Source organism: Aedes albopictus, chromosome 1 (assembly GCF_035046485.1).
Source record: "Aedes albopictus strain Foshan chromosome 1, AalbF5, whole genome shotgun sequence".
In the NCBI taxonomy this organism is placed as follows: Eukaryota; Metazoa; Arthropoda; class Insecta; order Diptera; family Culicidae; genus Aedes; species Aedes albopictus.
This window is the reverse complement of record NC_085136.1, coordinates 37,618,266-37,635,329: the sequence shown is the minus strand read 5'-3', so window position 1 is coordinate 37,635,329 and position 17,064 is coordinate 37,618,266. Positions and strand designations below refer to the sequence as shown.

At 48.2% G+C, this 17,064-nt stretch overlaps 1 protein-coding gene across 1 annotated transcript; it reads left to right on the top strand.

Annotated features, from left to right (window-relative positions):
- The first annotated feature begins 7,912 nt into the window (after positions 1-7,912).
- On the top strand, positions 7,913-16,156 carry LOC109416895 (BTB/POZ domain-containing protein 9). Its single transcript, XM_062844377.1, has 4 exons — positions 7,913-8,150; positions 8,442-9,392; positions 14,542-15,374; positions 15,447-16,156. The coding sequence occupies exons 2-4, from the start codon at positions 8,552-8,554 to the stop codon at positions 15,705-15,707; spliced, it is 1,935 nt and encodes a 644-aa protein (XP_062700361.1). The 5' UTR covers positions 7,913-8,150; positions 8,442-8,551; the 3' UTR covers positions 15,708-16,156.
- Positions 16,157-17,064: the final 908 nt, after the last annotated feature.

Here is a 17,064-nt window from a genome sequence, read left to right as displayed (position 1 = left end):
TTCCGCGGTAGTTCGGCGTTTTGGAACGGGGAAGGCGTCGCGTCGGTGTGTTCGTTGGTGCCGGCGTCGTCGTGGTTGCATTCGGTGCAAAAGTTTTTTCGATTTGTTGTCGGTTTGCGGTTACGTTCGTGTGGTGAAGATGGATCCCATCAGCAAGTTCACGAAGCTGAACAACACGAACTGGTCATCCTGGAAATTCAGGATGGAGATGCTCCTGACCAGGGAGGAGCTCTTCTACGTCATCGATGGAGTCAAGCCCGAGCCCGCCACGGCTCAATGGACCCGTGATGACCGGAAAGCGCGCGCGACGATGGGGCTGTGTATTGAGGAGAACCAATACAGCCTCGTCAAGGCGGCGGAATCGGCCCGCGATTTCTGGGACAGTCTCCAGAAATATCACGAGAAAGTCACTGTGACTTCTCGAGTATCCCTTCTCAAAAAGTTATGCAACCTGAACTTGCGAGAGGGAGGCGACTTGGAAGCACATCTCTTCGAATTGGACGACCTTTTCAATCGGCTGGAGAACGCCGGGCAGGAGTTGGAGGATCAGCTGAAGATCGCTATGATCCTGAGGAGCCTGCCGGACTCCTACAGCGGGCTTGTCACGGCGCTAGAAAGCAGGCCGGACGAAGACCTGACAGTGGAGCTGGTGCGATCCAAATTGTTGGACGAGTACGAGCGCAGGAAGGAGCGATCTGGCCACGGAACGTCCGGCGAGGCCAAGGCGATGAAGAGCGGCGTCAAGTCGCACAGTGCTGTGAAGAACAAATCTGAAATCGAGTGCTTCTTTTGCAAGAAGAAGGGCCACATGAAGCGGGACTGCTTGCGGTTCCAGGCCCTGAAGAAAAGTGAAGAGCGAGAAGAAGAACCTAAGAAGAAAAGTGATCGCCCGAAGGCCAAGCAGGCCACGGAGAAGAGTTCTAGTGCGGTGCTGTTTATGGCCGGCGAGAAGAGGCACAGTTGCTGGGTTGTGGACAGTGGGGCTAGCAGCCACATGAGCAATGACAGAAGTGTGTTCACCTCGCTCAGTGAAGAGAGCGCTCCTGAAGTGATTCTTGCGGACGGAAGTGTAGTGAAATCGGCCGGGTGTGGTACCTGTGTGCTGACTGGTGTTGACGGCTGTGGTGGTGCAGTGGAGATTACTCTCACGGAAGTACTTTTTGTGCCGTCGTTGAACAGTAGTTTGATTTCGGTGGCGAAGTTGGCTGCTAAGGACTTTGTGGTGATTTTCGGCAAGGACTATTGTGACATTTGTGATCAATCGGGGCAAGTGAAAGTGAAGGGCGCCCGATCGGACAGCCTGTACCAACTGAAGACGGTTGAAACAGTGATGAAAGCCGAGAAGAAGCAGCACAACGAACTGTGTCAACACCAGTGGCACCGTCGATTCGGTCACCGCGACCCGTCGAGTGTGAACAGAATGGACAAAGAAAAACTAGTGGCTGGTATGAAGCTGAAAGATTGTGGAATGCGGTTGAGCTGTGAAACGTGCCTGGAAGGAAAGCTGTCTCGGACACCGATTCCGAAAACGGCGGAGAGGGCGTCCACGCAGGTGTTGGATTTGGTCCACACAGACCTGTGCGGGCCCATGCGAACGGCGACACCCAGCGGCAACCGATTCCTGATGACCATCATCGACGACTACAGCAGGTATGCGGTCGTGTATCTCCTCGCCAGGAAGTCGGACGCTGCCGACAAGATCATCGAATATGTCAGGTACGTGCAAAACTTGTTTGGTAGGAAGCCGCGAGTCGTCCGCTCTGACGGAGGCGGCGAGTATGACAACAAGAAGCTTCAGACGTTCTTTGCCGAGGAGGGGATCAAGGTCCAGTTCACCACCCCCTACACGCCACAACAGAATGGGGTGGCGGAGAGGCGCAATAGGTATCTGCAGGAGATGGCAACCACAATGCTGCTGGACGCGAAGCTCGATAAAAAGTATTGGGGCGAGGCGGTGCTAACCGCTACTTACCTGCAGAACAGATTGCCCTCGCGCTCGGTGGATACTACTCCATTTGAAAAATGGTACGGGAAGAAACCAAATGTTGGGCACTTGAGGGTTTACGGGTCTCAGGCGTGGGTTCATATCCCGGATGTGAGGCGTGGCAAATTTGATAGCAAGGCACGCAAACTCACATTCATAGGCTACTCAGAACAACATAAGGGGTATCGTTTCGTTGATTTGGCGACGGAGAAAGTTACTATTAGTCGTGACGCTAAATTCCTAGAATTCGAAACTCATTCTCCGGTTGAGGAGGGAACCGATACGGTGGACGATGGTGTGGAATGGCTCTCCGCACAGGACGATGGACGGGATCAGCGACCGATAGTCGAACCGGCATTGGACTGGCCGGAAGACGGCGTGGCTGAGGGCGAGGACGAGGCGTCCGACGACCCCCGAGAGCCAAGCGATGATGATCAAAGTGAATGTGAGCAATTCTTCGACTTGAGTTCCAGTTCCGCTTTGATTGATCCCCTCGATATCAAACGAGATCCCGACGAAGGCCACCAGGATGAGATGAGTAGTCGAGCTTCCCGTAAAACCCGTAACAAGTTGCCTAGCAAGTACAGCGATTTCGTAGTAGGAGTTGCCACTCAAGCGTTGACGGAGCCGCAGTCGTACACCGAAGCGTTGAAGTGTCCGGAGCGAGATTCGTGGAAGCAGGCCATGGATGAAGAAATGTCGTCGCACGAGGAAATCGGAACCTGGGAGTTGGTGCCGCTGCCACCCGGCAAGAAAGTCATCGGGAGTCGCTGGGTGTATAAGGCGAAGATGGACGAATCTGGGAAAGTCGTGCGGCTGAAGGCGAGAGTCGTTGCACAAGGGCATACGCAGCGATTCGGAGTGGATTTCAACGAAGTGTTCGCGCCGGTGATTCGTCACGCTACATTGAGAACTTTGCTTGCTATAGCAGGCAGGGACAAACTGATTCTGAAGCACTTGGATGTCCGGACCGCGTATTTGAACGGCGAAATCAGCGAAGAGGTCTACATGCGGCAGCCTCCCGGTTACGTCGTCCGCGGACAGGAGGAGATGGTGTGCCGTTTACGCCGGAGTATCTACGGCCTCCATCAGTCAGCAAGATGTTGGCACAAGAAGCTGTCCGAAGTGCTGAAGCGAATTGGATTTGTACCGAGCTCCGCTGATCAATGCCTGTACATCTCTGTGAGGAACGGAAGGGTCGTGTATCTCATCGTCTATGTGGACGACATGCTAGTTGCAGGAGCCGACGAGGAGGAGCTGGCCCGCGTGTACGGCCAACTAAAGGCATATTTCGACGTCAACTGTCTCGGAAACGCGAAGCATTTTCTGGGCTTGGAGATTACCAAGGACTCGGAAGGTGTATACAGCCTGAGCTTGCAATCGTACATCAAACGGATGATTGCAACGTTCGGCATGAAGGAAGCCAAGGAAGCGCGGACGCCGATGGATCAAGGCTACCTCAAGGACACGACCAGCAGTGAAGCAATGAAGGACATTACTATGTACCGAAGTCTCGTGGGTGCTCTAATGTACGTCGCGGTCTGCGCACGGCCGGACATCGCCGCTAGCGTCGGCATCCTAGGGCGAAAGTTCAGTGGACCATCCGAGAGAGACTGGACAGCGGCGAAGCGGGTGCTCCGCTATTTAAAGGGCACATCCGATTGGAAGTTGAAGCTCGGTGGATCGGGTGGCGCTGATCTCGAAGCGTTCTCCGATTCTGACTGGGCTGGAGATCCAGAAACACGAAAGTCGACCACTGGATTTGTCGTCTTCTACGCAGGAGGAGCTGTCTCCTGGGCGAGCCGGTGTCAGGGCTGCGTCAGCCTCTCGTCCATGGAGGCAGAGTACGTGGCTTTGGGCGAAACCTGCCAGGAGGTGTTATGGATGAGGCGTTTGCTAGAGGACCTGGGCGAGAAGCAGAAGAAGGCCACCGTCGTACATGAAGACAATCAAGGTTGTCTGGCCTTTGTACAGTCCGATAAGACCAGCAAGCGGTCGAAGCACATAAGCACCAAGGAGTGCTTCATCCGTGACCTTTGTGAACGAGGAGTGATCAAGCTCAAGTACTGCCCGAGCGAGGTGATGCGTGCAGACGTTTTCACCAAACCATTGGGGAACGTGAAGCACCATTTCTTCGCGACTTCTATCGGCCTTCAAGGCAGCCGAGGGGATACCGCTGAGGAGGAGTGTTAGAGGATACAGCGGTGCACCCCTCGTCACTCTACACACATTTGTGGAGCGACCTAACATACCTCATTATCGAACAACTTTGTAACCTTGTAACAGAACCTTTTGTCAAACCGAATTATACGATCAAACAGAGTAACCGCGTGTGTTTTGTTTTGCGAACTATTTCGTGTCCGTTCCGGGTTATTTCCTCCCAGCCAACGCAGATCCGCTGTCGAACCTGTCCGCTTTGACCCACATAAACGAGGTTTATTTATCTGCAAAAAAAAGCGTCAATCCGCCCACTATTGTCTATCCGGTTGGAATCAAGACAGACATTCAATCAAAAATTGCTATTTTCTTGGTCCACAAATGTCGCAACTGTTTCGCATCTAGCGCGCTGTGTTGCTGACAACAACGGGAAGGATGTGCACTACTTTTGACATGATTCAAGAACGTCGCGAGTGTTAGAATATTTGGGCCAGCCTAATATATGTTGTGCGATGTTTATCATCAATGCCCTGCGCCGACCCTGCTAAATGTATGTATGTATGTTGATTGTTATTGTTTGTACATATATTGTAGTAAATAAACCGACCGCCGCGACGAGCACACGTACTTTGTGTTTGCCTCCCGTGTGTTTCTCCGCCGTACGCGAACCGAAAGTTCCTCCCGGTCGATAATCGGTTCCGCTGGGCCGCTTTGTGGACCTCCGTGCTTAGTGAATAATCCAACAGGTAATGGGCCCAGTTGGTGCGGTAGAACCGTAAAAGTGCTCGGACAGTCGCGAAGTGCAAAATCATCCCGCGGATGATTGCTTCTGTGTGGTGCCGGTCGGTGGGAGAAAATTAATTAAACGTTCGTTCGGCGAGTGCAGCTGCTGTGTGGAAGAACAGCTGTGAGTGGGACAGACTTTGTGTGGTAAAAGTGGTCGGCGGAATAATTGCCCGTTTTGCAAAGGCGGCGCCCAGAACGAGTTGGAAAGTGCCGGTGGCTCCTAGTGCACCATTTTGTCCCGCAGCCGTGAGAAGAAGATTATTGTGCCATTTTGACCCGCGAAAAGTGACTGTAGCCGTGGTGGTGTTCGATCGAAATCGAACCGAAGAGACTCTGCCAGTGTACCGCCTTCGTGTGTGTAGGTACGGCGGGTACGTTCGAGTGTTGTTGGTTGTAGCTTCGTGAATACAGTGTGCGCCAACGGAAAAACGAACTTTCGTAGAAATGGCAGAGAAAGTGCTAATTGCGCGTTTGAACAATAAAAACTTTCAAACGTGGAAGATCAAAATAGAAATGTTATTGATCAGCTACGATCTGTGGCATACGGTTTCAGAAGCGAAACCGGTGCCGGTGACTGCGGCGTGGTCTAAAGAAGATCAAAAGGCAAGAGCCTTGATAGTGTTAAACGTCGAAGATAGTCAGTTGCCGCTAGTTAAAGACGGGAAATCAGCGATCGATGTGTGGGAAAAGTTAAAGAAGTACCACGAAAAAGCCACGGTTACGTCGCGAGTGTCGCTTCTGAAGAAGCTCTGTAGTTTGAACTACGAGGAAGATGCGGATATGGAGAAGCATCTATTCTCCATCGAAGAACTGTTCGGTCGGCTATCGTGTGCGGGGCAGAAGATCGAAGATTCCCTTCAAGTGGCGATGGTGTACCGGAGTCTGCCGGAATCGTACAACGGACTGGTGACGGCCTTGGAAAGCCGTCCGGACGCCGATCAGTCGCTGGAATTCGTGAAGCAGCGGCTGATGGACGAGTACCACCGACGGGTGGAGAAGCGAGGAGAAACGTCCGGTGAGCGCCACGACCGGGCGCTGAATGTGCGAAGCAGACGAAACGGACGAGTGCGACAGCGTGTGTGCTACAACTGCCGGAAACCGGGCCACTTCCGGAGAGAGTGCCCAATGCTTGGTGAAAGTGGAAGAAAAGATCCGGAAGTGAAGAAGACGGTGGTGAAGAAGAACACGGGAATTTGTTTCGGCGTGGGAGGTCAGCGGAAGCGGAGGTCCTGGTACGTGGACAGTGGCTGCTCGAGCCACATGACCAGTGACCGGAAGTTCTTCGTAAAAATCGACGATAAAGTGAAGCAGCAAGTGAACTTGGCGGACGGCTCGGTGTTGAGATCCGCCGGTGTTGGAGAAGGCTTCCTGGAGTGCGTCGATGGAGACGGAAGAATGAACACCGTGAAAGTGAAGAACGTGCTGTACATCCCGGAGCTGGACTGCGGACTGCTGTCGGTCCGGAAGCTGGCACAGCAGGGACTAAAAGTGAACTTTGTGGAGTCGAAGTGCCAGATAGTGAGTTCCAGCGGGAAGATTGAAGCCGTCGCGGAGCTTCGTGGTGAGCTGTATGCCCTGAAGATAGCTGGAGGAGCGGAGATCGGCAACCGCCGGAAGAACACAGCTGGGCATCGCGCTGAGGAGGAGTTCCACGAAGAAGAATATTTTGATTGTAATGACGAGGGACTCCGATACTAGAATTACTTTGTGAACAAACTTTGTGGCTTTGTGATAGGACTTTGTGTGTTACTTGACGAAACAGAAGTGTTCGGTGCAGGAGGAGGAACTTTGTGTAGGCTGTGTTGTCCAATGTGAACTTTGAAGACTTTGTGTTATTGTTAACTTTGTGGAACTTTGTGATAGTGATGACCAACATCGAGGAGGAGTGTTAGAATATTTGGGCCAGCCTAATATATGTTGTGCGATGTTTATCATCAATGCCCTGCGCCGACCCTGCTAAATGTATGTATGTATGTTGATTGTTATTGTTTGTACATATATTGTAGTAAATAAACCGACCGCCGCGACGTGCACACGCATCTCTGTGTTGCTCCCGTGTTCTCCGCCGTTACGCGTCCGAAACATTCCCCCGGTAGTTTGTTGTCGGTCCCCTGGGTAGCTTTGTGGGCAGTGTTGGCTCCTCAGTGATTATTCCAACAGCGAGTTGGGTCGCGTCGCGACTTGATTGTGTGACGTCCGGTTTGGTGGCGGCCCGACAATATAATTAATATCCGTAGACCGTGGGGATGTTTTTTTTATCTGCTAGCGACATCATGCAGCTCGGGGATTCATACATGCCACATTATTGTATGTTGCTTTCATAACAAAACGCGCTGCCAACTTTCAGTCGGCATTTCTAAATCATCGCAACGAATCAAGCACCACCTTTGCTGCTGTTTGTGTTACATAGTGAGATCGGAGAAACGTCAGACTCCCGTCTGCTGATTGGCTGCGACGACTCTGGCGACGGTTTCATTGGCTCTGACGGCAGCAAAAATGCACTCACTCCAATGGGAAATTCCATTTGTATCTGTCATCGTGTGCGTGAAGAAGTATAAACAAACATGTTTTGTCTCGTTTTTTCTCACGTTTGCCATACGACTCCCGCCAGGCGGCAGCACTGCGGCGCTGTCAAGGCCTATCCGCGACGGATTCAAATCGTCGCGTTCGATAAGGGGGAAAACCGTCAATAGAAACCGAAACATCTCTGCCAGCAAAAATCTGATTGGCGCTCATCACAAGCTATGCTACTTTTCGCGAAAACAAAAACATCAAATGTAAACAATAACAATGAGCGGCCCACCGGTGGAACGTCTCGTAAAATAGCTTATCGCAAGTCGCCGTTCAGTGTACGATATTATTTTTTATCAGGGTCACCCGGTGCGAGCCGAAGTTTGCGTTCTTCACTGACAGCATGTAAACAAAAACTGCCAGAAACGGCTACAACCCTGTCATCGCATTGTTTTGGTTGGAGGAAAGAAAGGTGATCCCGTGGTTACAGACGCAGATGGGGTGGTGTTACGCGACGCGGTACTCGGTCATCGGTCGGCGACGACAGTAAAAGCAACGTCGTAGTTTCGGCTGTGCCTGGTGCGAAGAAAATTTCTTCCGGAAAAAATTTAAAGCCCCATTCGAAAGGAATTTGTTCCGGTTTCGGGTGTTCGGCGCGCGTCGGTTACGGGTGTTTTGTTTGTGACCCGAGTTGTTTTGTGAAATATTGTGGGTAAGTTTTTTGGTGGATTGATCGTCGAATTTTAAATATGATATGAAAAATGGAATGCAGTCACGATCTGAGACGTCACGATGAGGCGGCGAATTGTTGTTGCTTTGGTGATGGTGGCTGAGCGCTATGCTAAAAAGAGAAAGGCGACGCCATTCATGATGATGATTGAATGAGGTGTTTGATAACGTGTGTTGTTATCGTATAATCACCCGATTTGGATGGGCTGATTCCGTGTGTTGGTATGTGCGGGGAATTCAAAGATGGTTTTAATTGGATGTATTTTTATTGCAGACGCGTTGATTGAACCACCGGACGACGAGATTGCTGCGGCCAGGCCCTTGGATGTGCTGTGTTGTTCGCTGTGTTGCGTCAACGGGCCGTCGTCATCGTCGTCACCAGCGATGAGCAGCCAGAGTCATAAGATGTCCGGTCCTCATGTCCCGTGTTCCTCCAGCACCTCCAGTAAAACCGCCGTGGAAGAAATCGAACTAACGGCCCGATTCAGCGAACAAATGGCCCAGCTGTGCATGTCTTACGACTATTCCGACGTGACGTTCATCGTCGAAAATGAGAAGCTTCCGGCCCATCGAGTGATCCTGGCGGCACGGAGCGAGTACTTCCGGGCATTGCTGTACGGGGGCCTATCGGAGTCGACGCAGAACGAGATCCATCTGAAGATACCGTTGAAGGCTTTCAAGGCCCTTCTGAAGTACATCTACTCGGGCAACATGTCTCTGGCGCAAATGAAGGAGGAAAACATTTTGGATACTCTTGGATTGGCCAATCAGTATGGCTTTACAGATCTGGAGATTGCCATCTCGGACTACTTGCGGCAGGTTCTCTCCCTCAATAACGTTTGCGCCATCCTAGATGCAGCTAAGCTATTCGCACTGGAAGGACTCACCAGTGTTTGCCACTATTTTCTGGACAGAAATGCGGAGGCCATTCTCCAGCATGAGACATTCAAGAGTCTTTCGCAGGATGCCATCTGCAGCCTGCTCTCCAGAGATTCGTTCTTCGCGCCGGAGGTGCAGATATTCCAGGCCGTGCACGATTGGTGCAATTTTAACTCGGAGGTTGGAAACATCGAGGCGGTAGTCTCCAAGGTGCGGTTCTCGCTGATGACGCTGGAGCAGCTGCTGCATGTGGTGCGGCCGTCCGGCATTCTAGATCCGGACCATTTGCTGGACGCGATTGCCGAGAAAACGGCATCGAAGCTGTTACCTTACCGGGGAGCATTATGTGAGTAGTAAGCCATCATGCCTTATATTTCTAGGTCTGTCACTATTAGCAGGGAAAATTCAAATATTGCATCTGCTTCTGCGAGTATACCTACATTCCTAGTAATGTTCCCTGGAAATCAGGGATTATACCTCCTCTCGAAGTTAGCCTTGGTCAGCCAAGGTCAGCCTTGAAAAACTTATTATTGAAGTAAAACACAGGGCTGGTAAAAGAATTGGAAAAAATTTCCAGGAATTCTGCCGAGTTTTTAATAAGAATCCCTTTAGATAGTTCCCTTAATTTTTTTCCATGCATTCCTCCTGTGATACCTGCAGAAGTTTTTCTTGTGGATGGCATTTCACCGTAGCGATTCACTGCGGCGTCAGTTTATCGACCACACTGGGGATAGGAACATTTTTCACCACACCAAGAAGCCAGTTTCTCTTGTTTTGGGTGGTAGGTAGACCAAGCGCTAGTGCGTGCTCTTGCTCGTCCCGCCTTGGATCGAGTGTGGCTCACTCTTTCGCGCGCATCGCTCTCCGGCACTCTCCCGTGTTTTCACCCAGCAGTCACCGAATTATCATCATGGTGTCGCCGGGGCGAGAACTCTCCGGCGTTTCACCGCAGCGCGCACTCTGGCGCAAAAACCTCACTGGAGCGCGCACCCGGGTGATTTTTTACACTTTCACCGAAGAGAATTTGAAATCGCTCTCGCCGCACTGTTGTGTGGCCTAGTGCTCAGGGAGCTAAGAGATTTATTTCTACCCACCAAGCTTGCGCGCATCCGAATCGCAGTGGTGGATCCACATATAAGAGAAGGGCTCCTGTTCAGATGCACAGCGTGAGTGGTGTATTTTCTATTTCTCTTTCCCACACTGAGGATATGGACATCTCTGCCCAGAAATCATTGCTAGGAATCCTGCAGAAGTTCTTACTGGTATTCCTGTAGGACTTTTCAAAGGAATTTCTACAACAACTCATCTAGGGATTTCAGGATTTCTTCAGGAATTCCTTTTCGGATTCATCCAGGAATTTCTCCGGAGATCTCTCTAGACATTTCTTCAGAATGCCTTCAGTTCAGGGGATTTTTCCAGGTTTCCTATTGGAATTCTTTTGTAGATTTCCTGGAGGTTCCTCTTGGGATTCATTGCTTTACGAATTTCTCTTGCGATTTCTTACGGTACTCCTTCAGAGATTCTTCTAGAGTTCTTGCTGGGAATTCTCCTGAAATTCATGCTAGAATTTCCCATTCCCATTCCCCCCATTTGATACTTTCCCAGGACTTTTTTTTTAGGAATTCCTCCGTGGAATTTAATCTACAATCCTAACAGAGATTTCAAAAGGATTCCTTCAATAATTTGTCTATGAATTAGTCCAGGATGTTTTTTTCCAGAACCTCCTCTGGGGATACCTCTAGGGATTTTTTAGAAGATTTAATAGAGATTCCTTCAGAAACAACTCAAGGAATTTGTCCGAGAGCTCTTCTGCAGGTTCTACAGAAATAACTTACTTTTTTCAGGTATTCATGTAGGATTCCTCCAGTAATTTCTCCAGGAATTCTTCCAGGGATATCTTTAGGAATATCACCAGGAATTTCACTAAGGATTTCTGTAGTGATACTCTCTTGGAATTTTATCGGAGGTTTTTTTTTTCAACAGGATTTCCTTGAGCTTTTCCTACAGGAATATCTCATGCTATTGCTTCAGAAATTTCTCTTGGAATTCATTCTGAGATTTTCATGATAGAATAGCAGAATAGCAGAATTCATTCTGAGATTCTTCTAAAGTTTCTTACTGGGAATTCTCTTGGAATTAGTGCTAGAATTTCGTGAACCATTTCTGCTGGGATTCCTCCACGAATTGTTCCTGATATTCCCTCAGATTTTTTTTAGGAATTTCTTCGTAGAATTTCATTTAGAATCCAAACAAAGATTTTTTCATAAATTTCAATAGAAATTCCTCCAATGATTTCTCCAGAAATTCCTCTGGTAATACCTCAAAGAAGAGATTTCTTCGGATATTATAAAATAGATTCCTGCAGAGGCATTCATCCGAGAACTCCTCTAGAGGTTTCTACAGAAATTACTTACGGGATTTCTTCACGATTTCCTGTAGGATTCCGTTTAGCAGTTTCTTTGAAAGCTTCTCTAGGAATTAATTCTTCCTAGTTTTGACGAAATAAAATCCAAAAGTTTGGATGCGTCAAAATATCGTATGTTCCTTCTTTCCTTCGACTTAGTGGCATAACTGCATGTTCAGACGTTATGCCACGAAAAAATGCATCATAAAGTCCTGTGGCACTATGGCCTAGGACCAATGAGATTATATTACAGGTGGGGTAGAAGAAGAGATGGCTACACTGAAAAACAGGACATGGTAATTTTGACCGTAGCGAACATTAACTTTAATGACGAATTTGTTTGTTTGCATCGCCTGCACCACTTTGCCACCGGGTGTAGCAAACTTGCACCGAAACCGTTCGTTTATTCGCAGGTACTGTTCTATTTTGACACCCGATCGTCACCGGTGCAAGAAAATGCTGCACTGTGTTTGAGCTCGGTGTAGGTAGCAGGCTAGATTTACCAATACTTGTTTATCGCTGTACTTGTCGCGTGGTTTTGTTTTGGTAGGAATGTTGATCCTTTGAGATGTTTCGATTTTTACTGCATTATTATTGCATCCACAAACACTCAATTTCCTAATCCCTGCTGGACGCAATGTCGAGAAAAGATTTCGGTTTTTGAGCATTTGATGAATCCAATTGGAAATCATTGGAGATATACCAGGAGTCATGGTGCGGCTTCCAATATGGCATCGAACGGCACATTGTCAAAGGCACGCTCAATATCTAAGAAAGCACCCAAACAAGATTGCTTTTGAGCGAATGCTTTCTCGATATCGTAAACAACCTTGTGTAAAAGAGTCACAGTGGACTTACCACTTACCAGATTGGTAGGCATGTTGGTTCACATGAAGAGGCACGTTGGCCAGATGAACATCACGGATGTGATGATCCACAATGCGTTCTAAGCATTTCAGAAGAAAAGAGGTCAAACTGATAGGTCTGAAACTCTTTGCTTCTTTATGCGACGCACAACCCAGTTTCGGAATAAACTTCACAGTAATATTCCGCCTAGATTTGGGAATATACCCTGTAGTAAAACTGCGAACAAGTATTTTTTTTTTCAAAACATGTTTGAGATAATCAAATCCTTTCTGAAGCAAAATAGGCTAAATCCCATCTGCCCCAGGAGATTTGAAAGGAGCAAAGCTATTGAGTGCCCATTCAGTTGATTCTAAAGTTATGATACTCCGAGCCGAAGCTAAAGAATCATAACTACAAGAAAAGACATCAGGTTCATCCGAAGATGTAATATCCACACATCCAGGGAAGTGTGTGCTGAATAAGCATTCCAGAACTTCCTCATCACTCGGAAATCCTTAGATTTCGCAAGGATTTTGTTTGACCGACGGGCTCCACTCAAGCTAGAAACATTTGTACAAAGGTTTTTTCAGCCGGATCGTTCAGCAGACCGGATAGCTTTCCTGTAGACCTTGCGAGCCGACCTGTAAACCTCCGATCCAGCAGAACGTCGTCTGTTCTAACTCTTTCTACATTGATTCCTGAGTTTCGCCAGATCAGAGTTCCACCAAGGGGTTCCTCTTGTGATCTTCACAGACCGTACAGGACATGCTTCTTCAAAAGCTTCCATGACGAAGGTCGTTGTAGTATCAACGGCATCATCTAAATCACTTGGAGTGTCAATGGATGGTGAATATCCATGAAATTTGGCTGCAATTAAATCAGTATAAAGATCCCAGTTTGTTGACCGAGGATTCCTGAAACGCAATGTTTGCGAAGTAACATTTAAATGTTCAAAATAGATGTAGGGATGGTCAGATAAAGATTCTCAATCTGACACATGCCAACTGGTCAGATTGTGACTACTTAGAGCAAAGCGTTATATTCAACACTTCCTCTCTAGCAGATACCATGAAGGTTGGGCAATTGCCTTTGTTAAGTAATGCAAGATCTGTACTACTTAACTCCATCAAACTGGAGCCTCTCAAGTTAATGTCTGAGCTGCCCCAGATGATATGGTGAGCATTAGCATCACTGCCAACAATTAGCGGAAGGCCTTTTGAAGTGCAGTATGCGATGACTTGTTTGAAAGCATCCGTAGGGGATGGTTCATCATGCGGTAAATACACCGAACAATAGACGTATTTCCTGTTGAGGTTTCCAACAGATACATCAATTGTGATAGCACATACATCTCTGGTGGTTAGTTCAGAGATGAGTGTAGCAACGGTTGCGTTGTTGACAAGCACACAGGCTCGAGGCATGACAAGCGAGTTTGCCATGTCATGTTTACTGAAAGTAGCAAACACCGGGTTCACAAGGTTTCCTAGATAGAAATTCCCCTTACGAAAGTAAGGTTCTTGGACTAACGCCACTTGGGCTGTACCATTTTGCATAATTCTGCAAAGATTGATCGTTGCTGTTCTTTTATGCTGAAGATTGATCTAAGCTATCCTATCCGTAGCCACTACCCAAACTAGTCAAGATTAAACTCTACGCAATAACAGCACAACTAAGAACAACTGCAATAAAACCAGATCGGTATTGATTGGAAAACGCCAAAGGCGAGGATACACAGAATACACTTTAAATCGCATAATGCGAAACCATATAGGTGAAAATTTAAACTAATTAACTCAAGTGAGACTAAAGAAATGCAGCTAATTGTCTCGGAGAAACACAGGTCCACTGCACCATTGCTTCGGTTAGTGCAGTAAGGGCCATTACCTCCTTCCAAACGCTATACATTTAGAAAGGTACGCATTACGCTACACCAACATTCTCACCACTACGATGTCCCTCTTTATTTATGAATTGTAAAATTTGAAAGTATTTTACGGTTGTTGTTATTTTGCATTGTTTTTAGGGTGAGAGTTACTGACCTATCCCGTACCGGAGGTTTCCTCAAATTTCTCTGGGGTCGGCCTTCGAATCGACTCGACGTCACGTCGGTAACAGTGGACTGTCCCATGATTTTCCTGGTTGAGGGTGTACTTGGATTTCCGCAATTTTGTTCGTGATATTTTGTAGCTACTCTTAAAACAATAAAAAGGCAAGGCATCACCTAATCTTATTCTTTTCATTCCAGGGCCCGAGGAGAACGTCGCCTGCAACAAGTTCAACTCCCGTACGATCCAGGGTGAGTTGCGGTCGGCCCTCCTGGACGGCGATACCATTTCCTACGACATGGAAAAGGGCTACACGCGGCACTCGATCAGCGAAAACAACGACAACCAGCAGGGCATCATCGTAGAGCTGGGCAAGCTGTTCATCATCAATCACATCAAGATACTGCTGTGGGATCGGGACACGCGATGCTACTCGTACTATGTGGAAGTTTCGGTCAACCAAACCAACTGGGACCGGGTTGTGGATCATACGGATTACTACTGTCGTTCGTGGCAGTATCTCTACTTCCCATCGAGGGCCGTGAGGTACATTCGGTTGATGGGGACGCACAATACCGTGAATAAGGTATTCCACGTGGTCGCCCTGGAAGCGATGTTCACCGAGAAGACCACTCCAGTCGTAAATGGCATCATGGCACCGAGCTATAACGTGGCCACCGTAGATCGAAGCGCCACCGTCGTCGAAGGCGTCAGTCGAACCCGCAATGTACTTCTGAATGGGGACGTCAAGAACTACGACTGGGATTCGGGTTACACCTGCCATCAGCTGGGCAGCGGTGTCATTCTGATTCAGCTGGGTCAACCGTACTGGATCGGGTCCTTGCGGTTGCTCCTGTGGGATTGCGACGATCGGTCGTACAGTTTCTACATCGAAAGCTCGACTAACCTGAAACAGTGGGACATGATCGTGGACAAGCGGAAGGATCTGCTCAAGTCGTGGCAGCACTTTGTCTTCGATCCCAGGGTGGTGGTCTACATCAAGATCGTCGGAACGCACAACACGGCCAACGAGGTATGTTACGCAACACGGTCCGTTATCAGAGATTTTGAATTAACAATTGGACCTCTTTTTTTCTTTCCGTAGATTTTCCACTGTGTCCACTTCGAGTGTCCCTCGCAGGATCCAAAATTCCTGAAAAGTGATGCTCGCGATGGGTTGCTGTCGCTGGCGCTAGCTGCCAGTAACGGAAACAACGGCAATAACGCCGGTGAAGCCGGTTTGCTAGCGCTGGAAATGTACGCCATGGGGGCTGGTGGCGCTGCGGGAGGTCTCGCAGCAGTCCTGGAGCCCCAGCCCAGCACTAGTCGAGAGAGCACCGTTAGCACACGGGAATTGGTAGATTGAATTAGTAGTTGGCATCAGTTTGAGCGTGGAGTTTTTTTTTTTACTAGGAACGCAACTAACTACATATACCTACTTATCAAACTGCGATAAATTATAAAGGCATCACAAATATATGGAACGCAATAGAATATTAATAGGAACTAACTAGTTTCCGTTTCAACATGAAACGGAATGATATTCCAAAAAGTTTTTAAACTTGAAAACCATGAGAAATTTTATTCGGTTGAATAGCTATATTATTCGGCATATCGCATTATCCTTTTTATTTTGGCAATGCACACTCACATCACATTATCTGTCGTGGTCATAGATTTATCTAATTTATTTATTTTTAGGCAGCTTTTAATCCCAGTGAAGTTTTTTTTTTGTTTTAATTGACGTATTTTGAGATGAGCATTATAACCTGAATAAATAATACATGATAATGGTTGTTTTTAACACTTCTAGAAGAGAGGGCTTGTTATTTGTGATCGAAATTCCACTCATTTAAGACTTGCCTAATGAAGCTTCTTAGAATTGAAATCGATAAGTAGGACTTCGCACCAGCGGGCCAGAGATCCACAAATGAATTTTTTACTTAAATGGACAAAAGGCAAGTTGTAATTTCAGAGGCTTACTTACCTTATCGGCCAGACTAAGGCCTGAGTGTCCTCTGGTGTACGTAGAAGTCATCTCCATTCTACTCGGACCATGGCTGTGTGCCTTCAGTTTCGCATTCTGCGAGCGAAGGTTCCGCAGATCGTCCTCCACTTGGTCGACACACCTAGATCGCTGCGCACCACGTCTTTCTGTACGGTTGGATGACTCTCGAGAATCATTTTAGTCGGGTTGCTATGACGTGACCCGGCCACCGTAGCCTCCCGATTTTCGCAGTATGGACGATGGTTGGTTCTCTCAGCAGCTGATGCAGCTCGTGGTTCATTCGCCTTCTCTAAGTCCCGTCTTCCACTCCGCCGTAGATGGTACGCAACACCTTCCGTTCGAAAACTCCAAGGGCGCGTTGGTCCTCTGCACGTAGGGTCCATGTTTCGTGCCCATAGAGAACTACCGGTCCAATCAGCGTTTTGTAGATAGTTAACTTCGTGTTACGGCGAACTTTATTCGATCGTAGAGTTCTGCGGAGTCCAAAGTAAGCTCGATTTCCTGCCACAATGCGCCTCTGAATTTCTCTGCTGGTGTCGTTGTCGGCGGTCAGGGACTGTCCATAAACCACGTGGTCATGAGGGAGGGGGGGTTCGGCCAATGACCATTTTGTATGGACGAAAAAAAAATTTGTATGGACTAATGACCACGCGGGGGGTTGGATTGAAAAGTCTCAAAAAAAATGACCACGTGGTTTATGGACAGCCCCTCACCA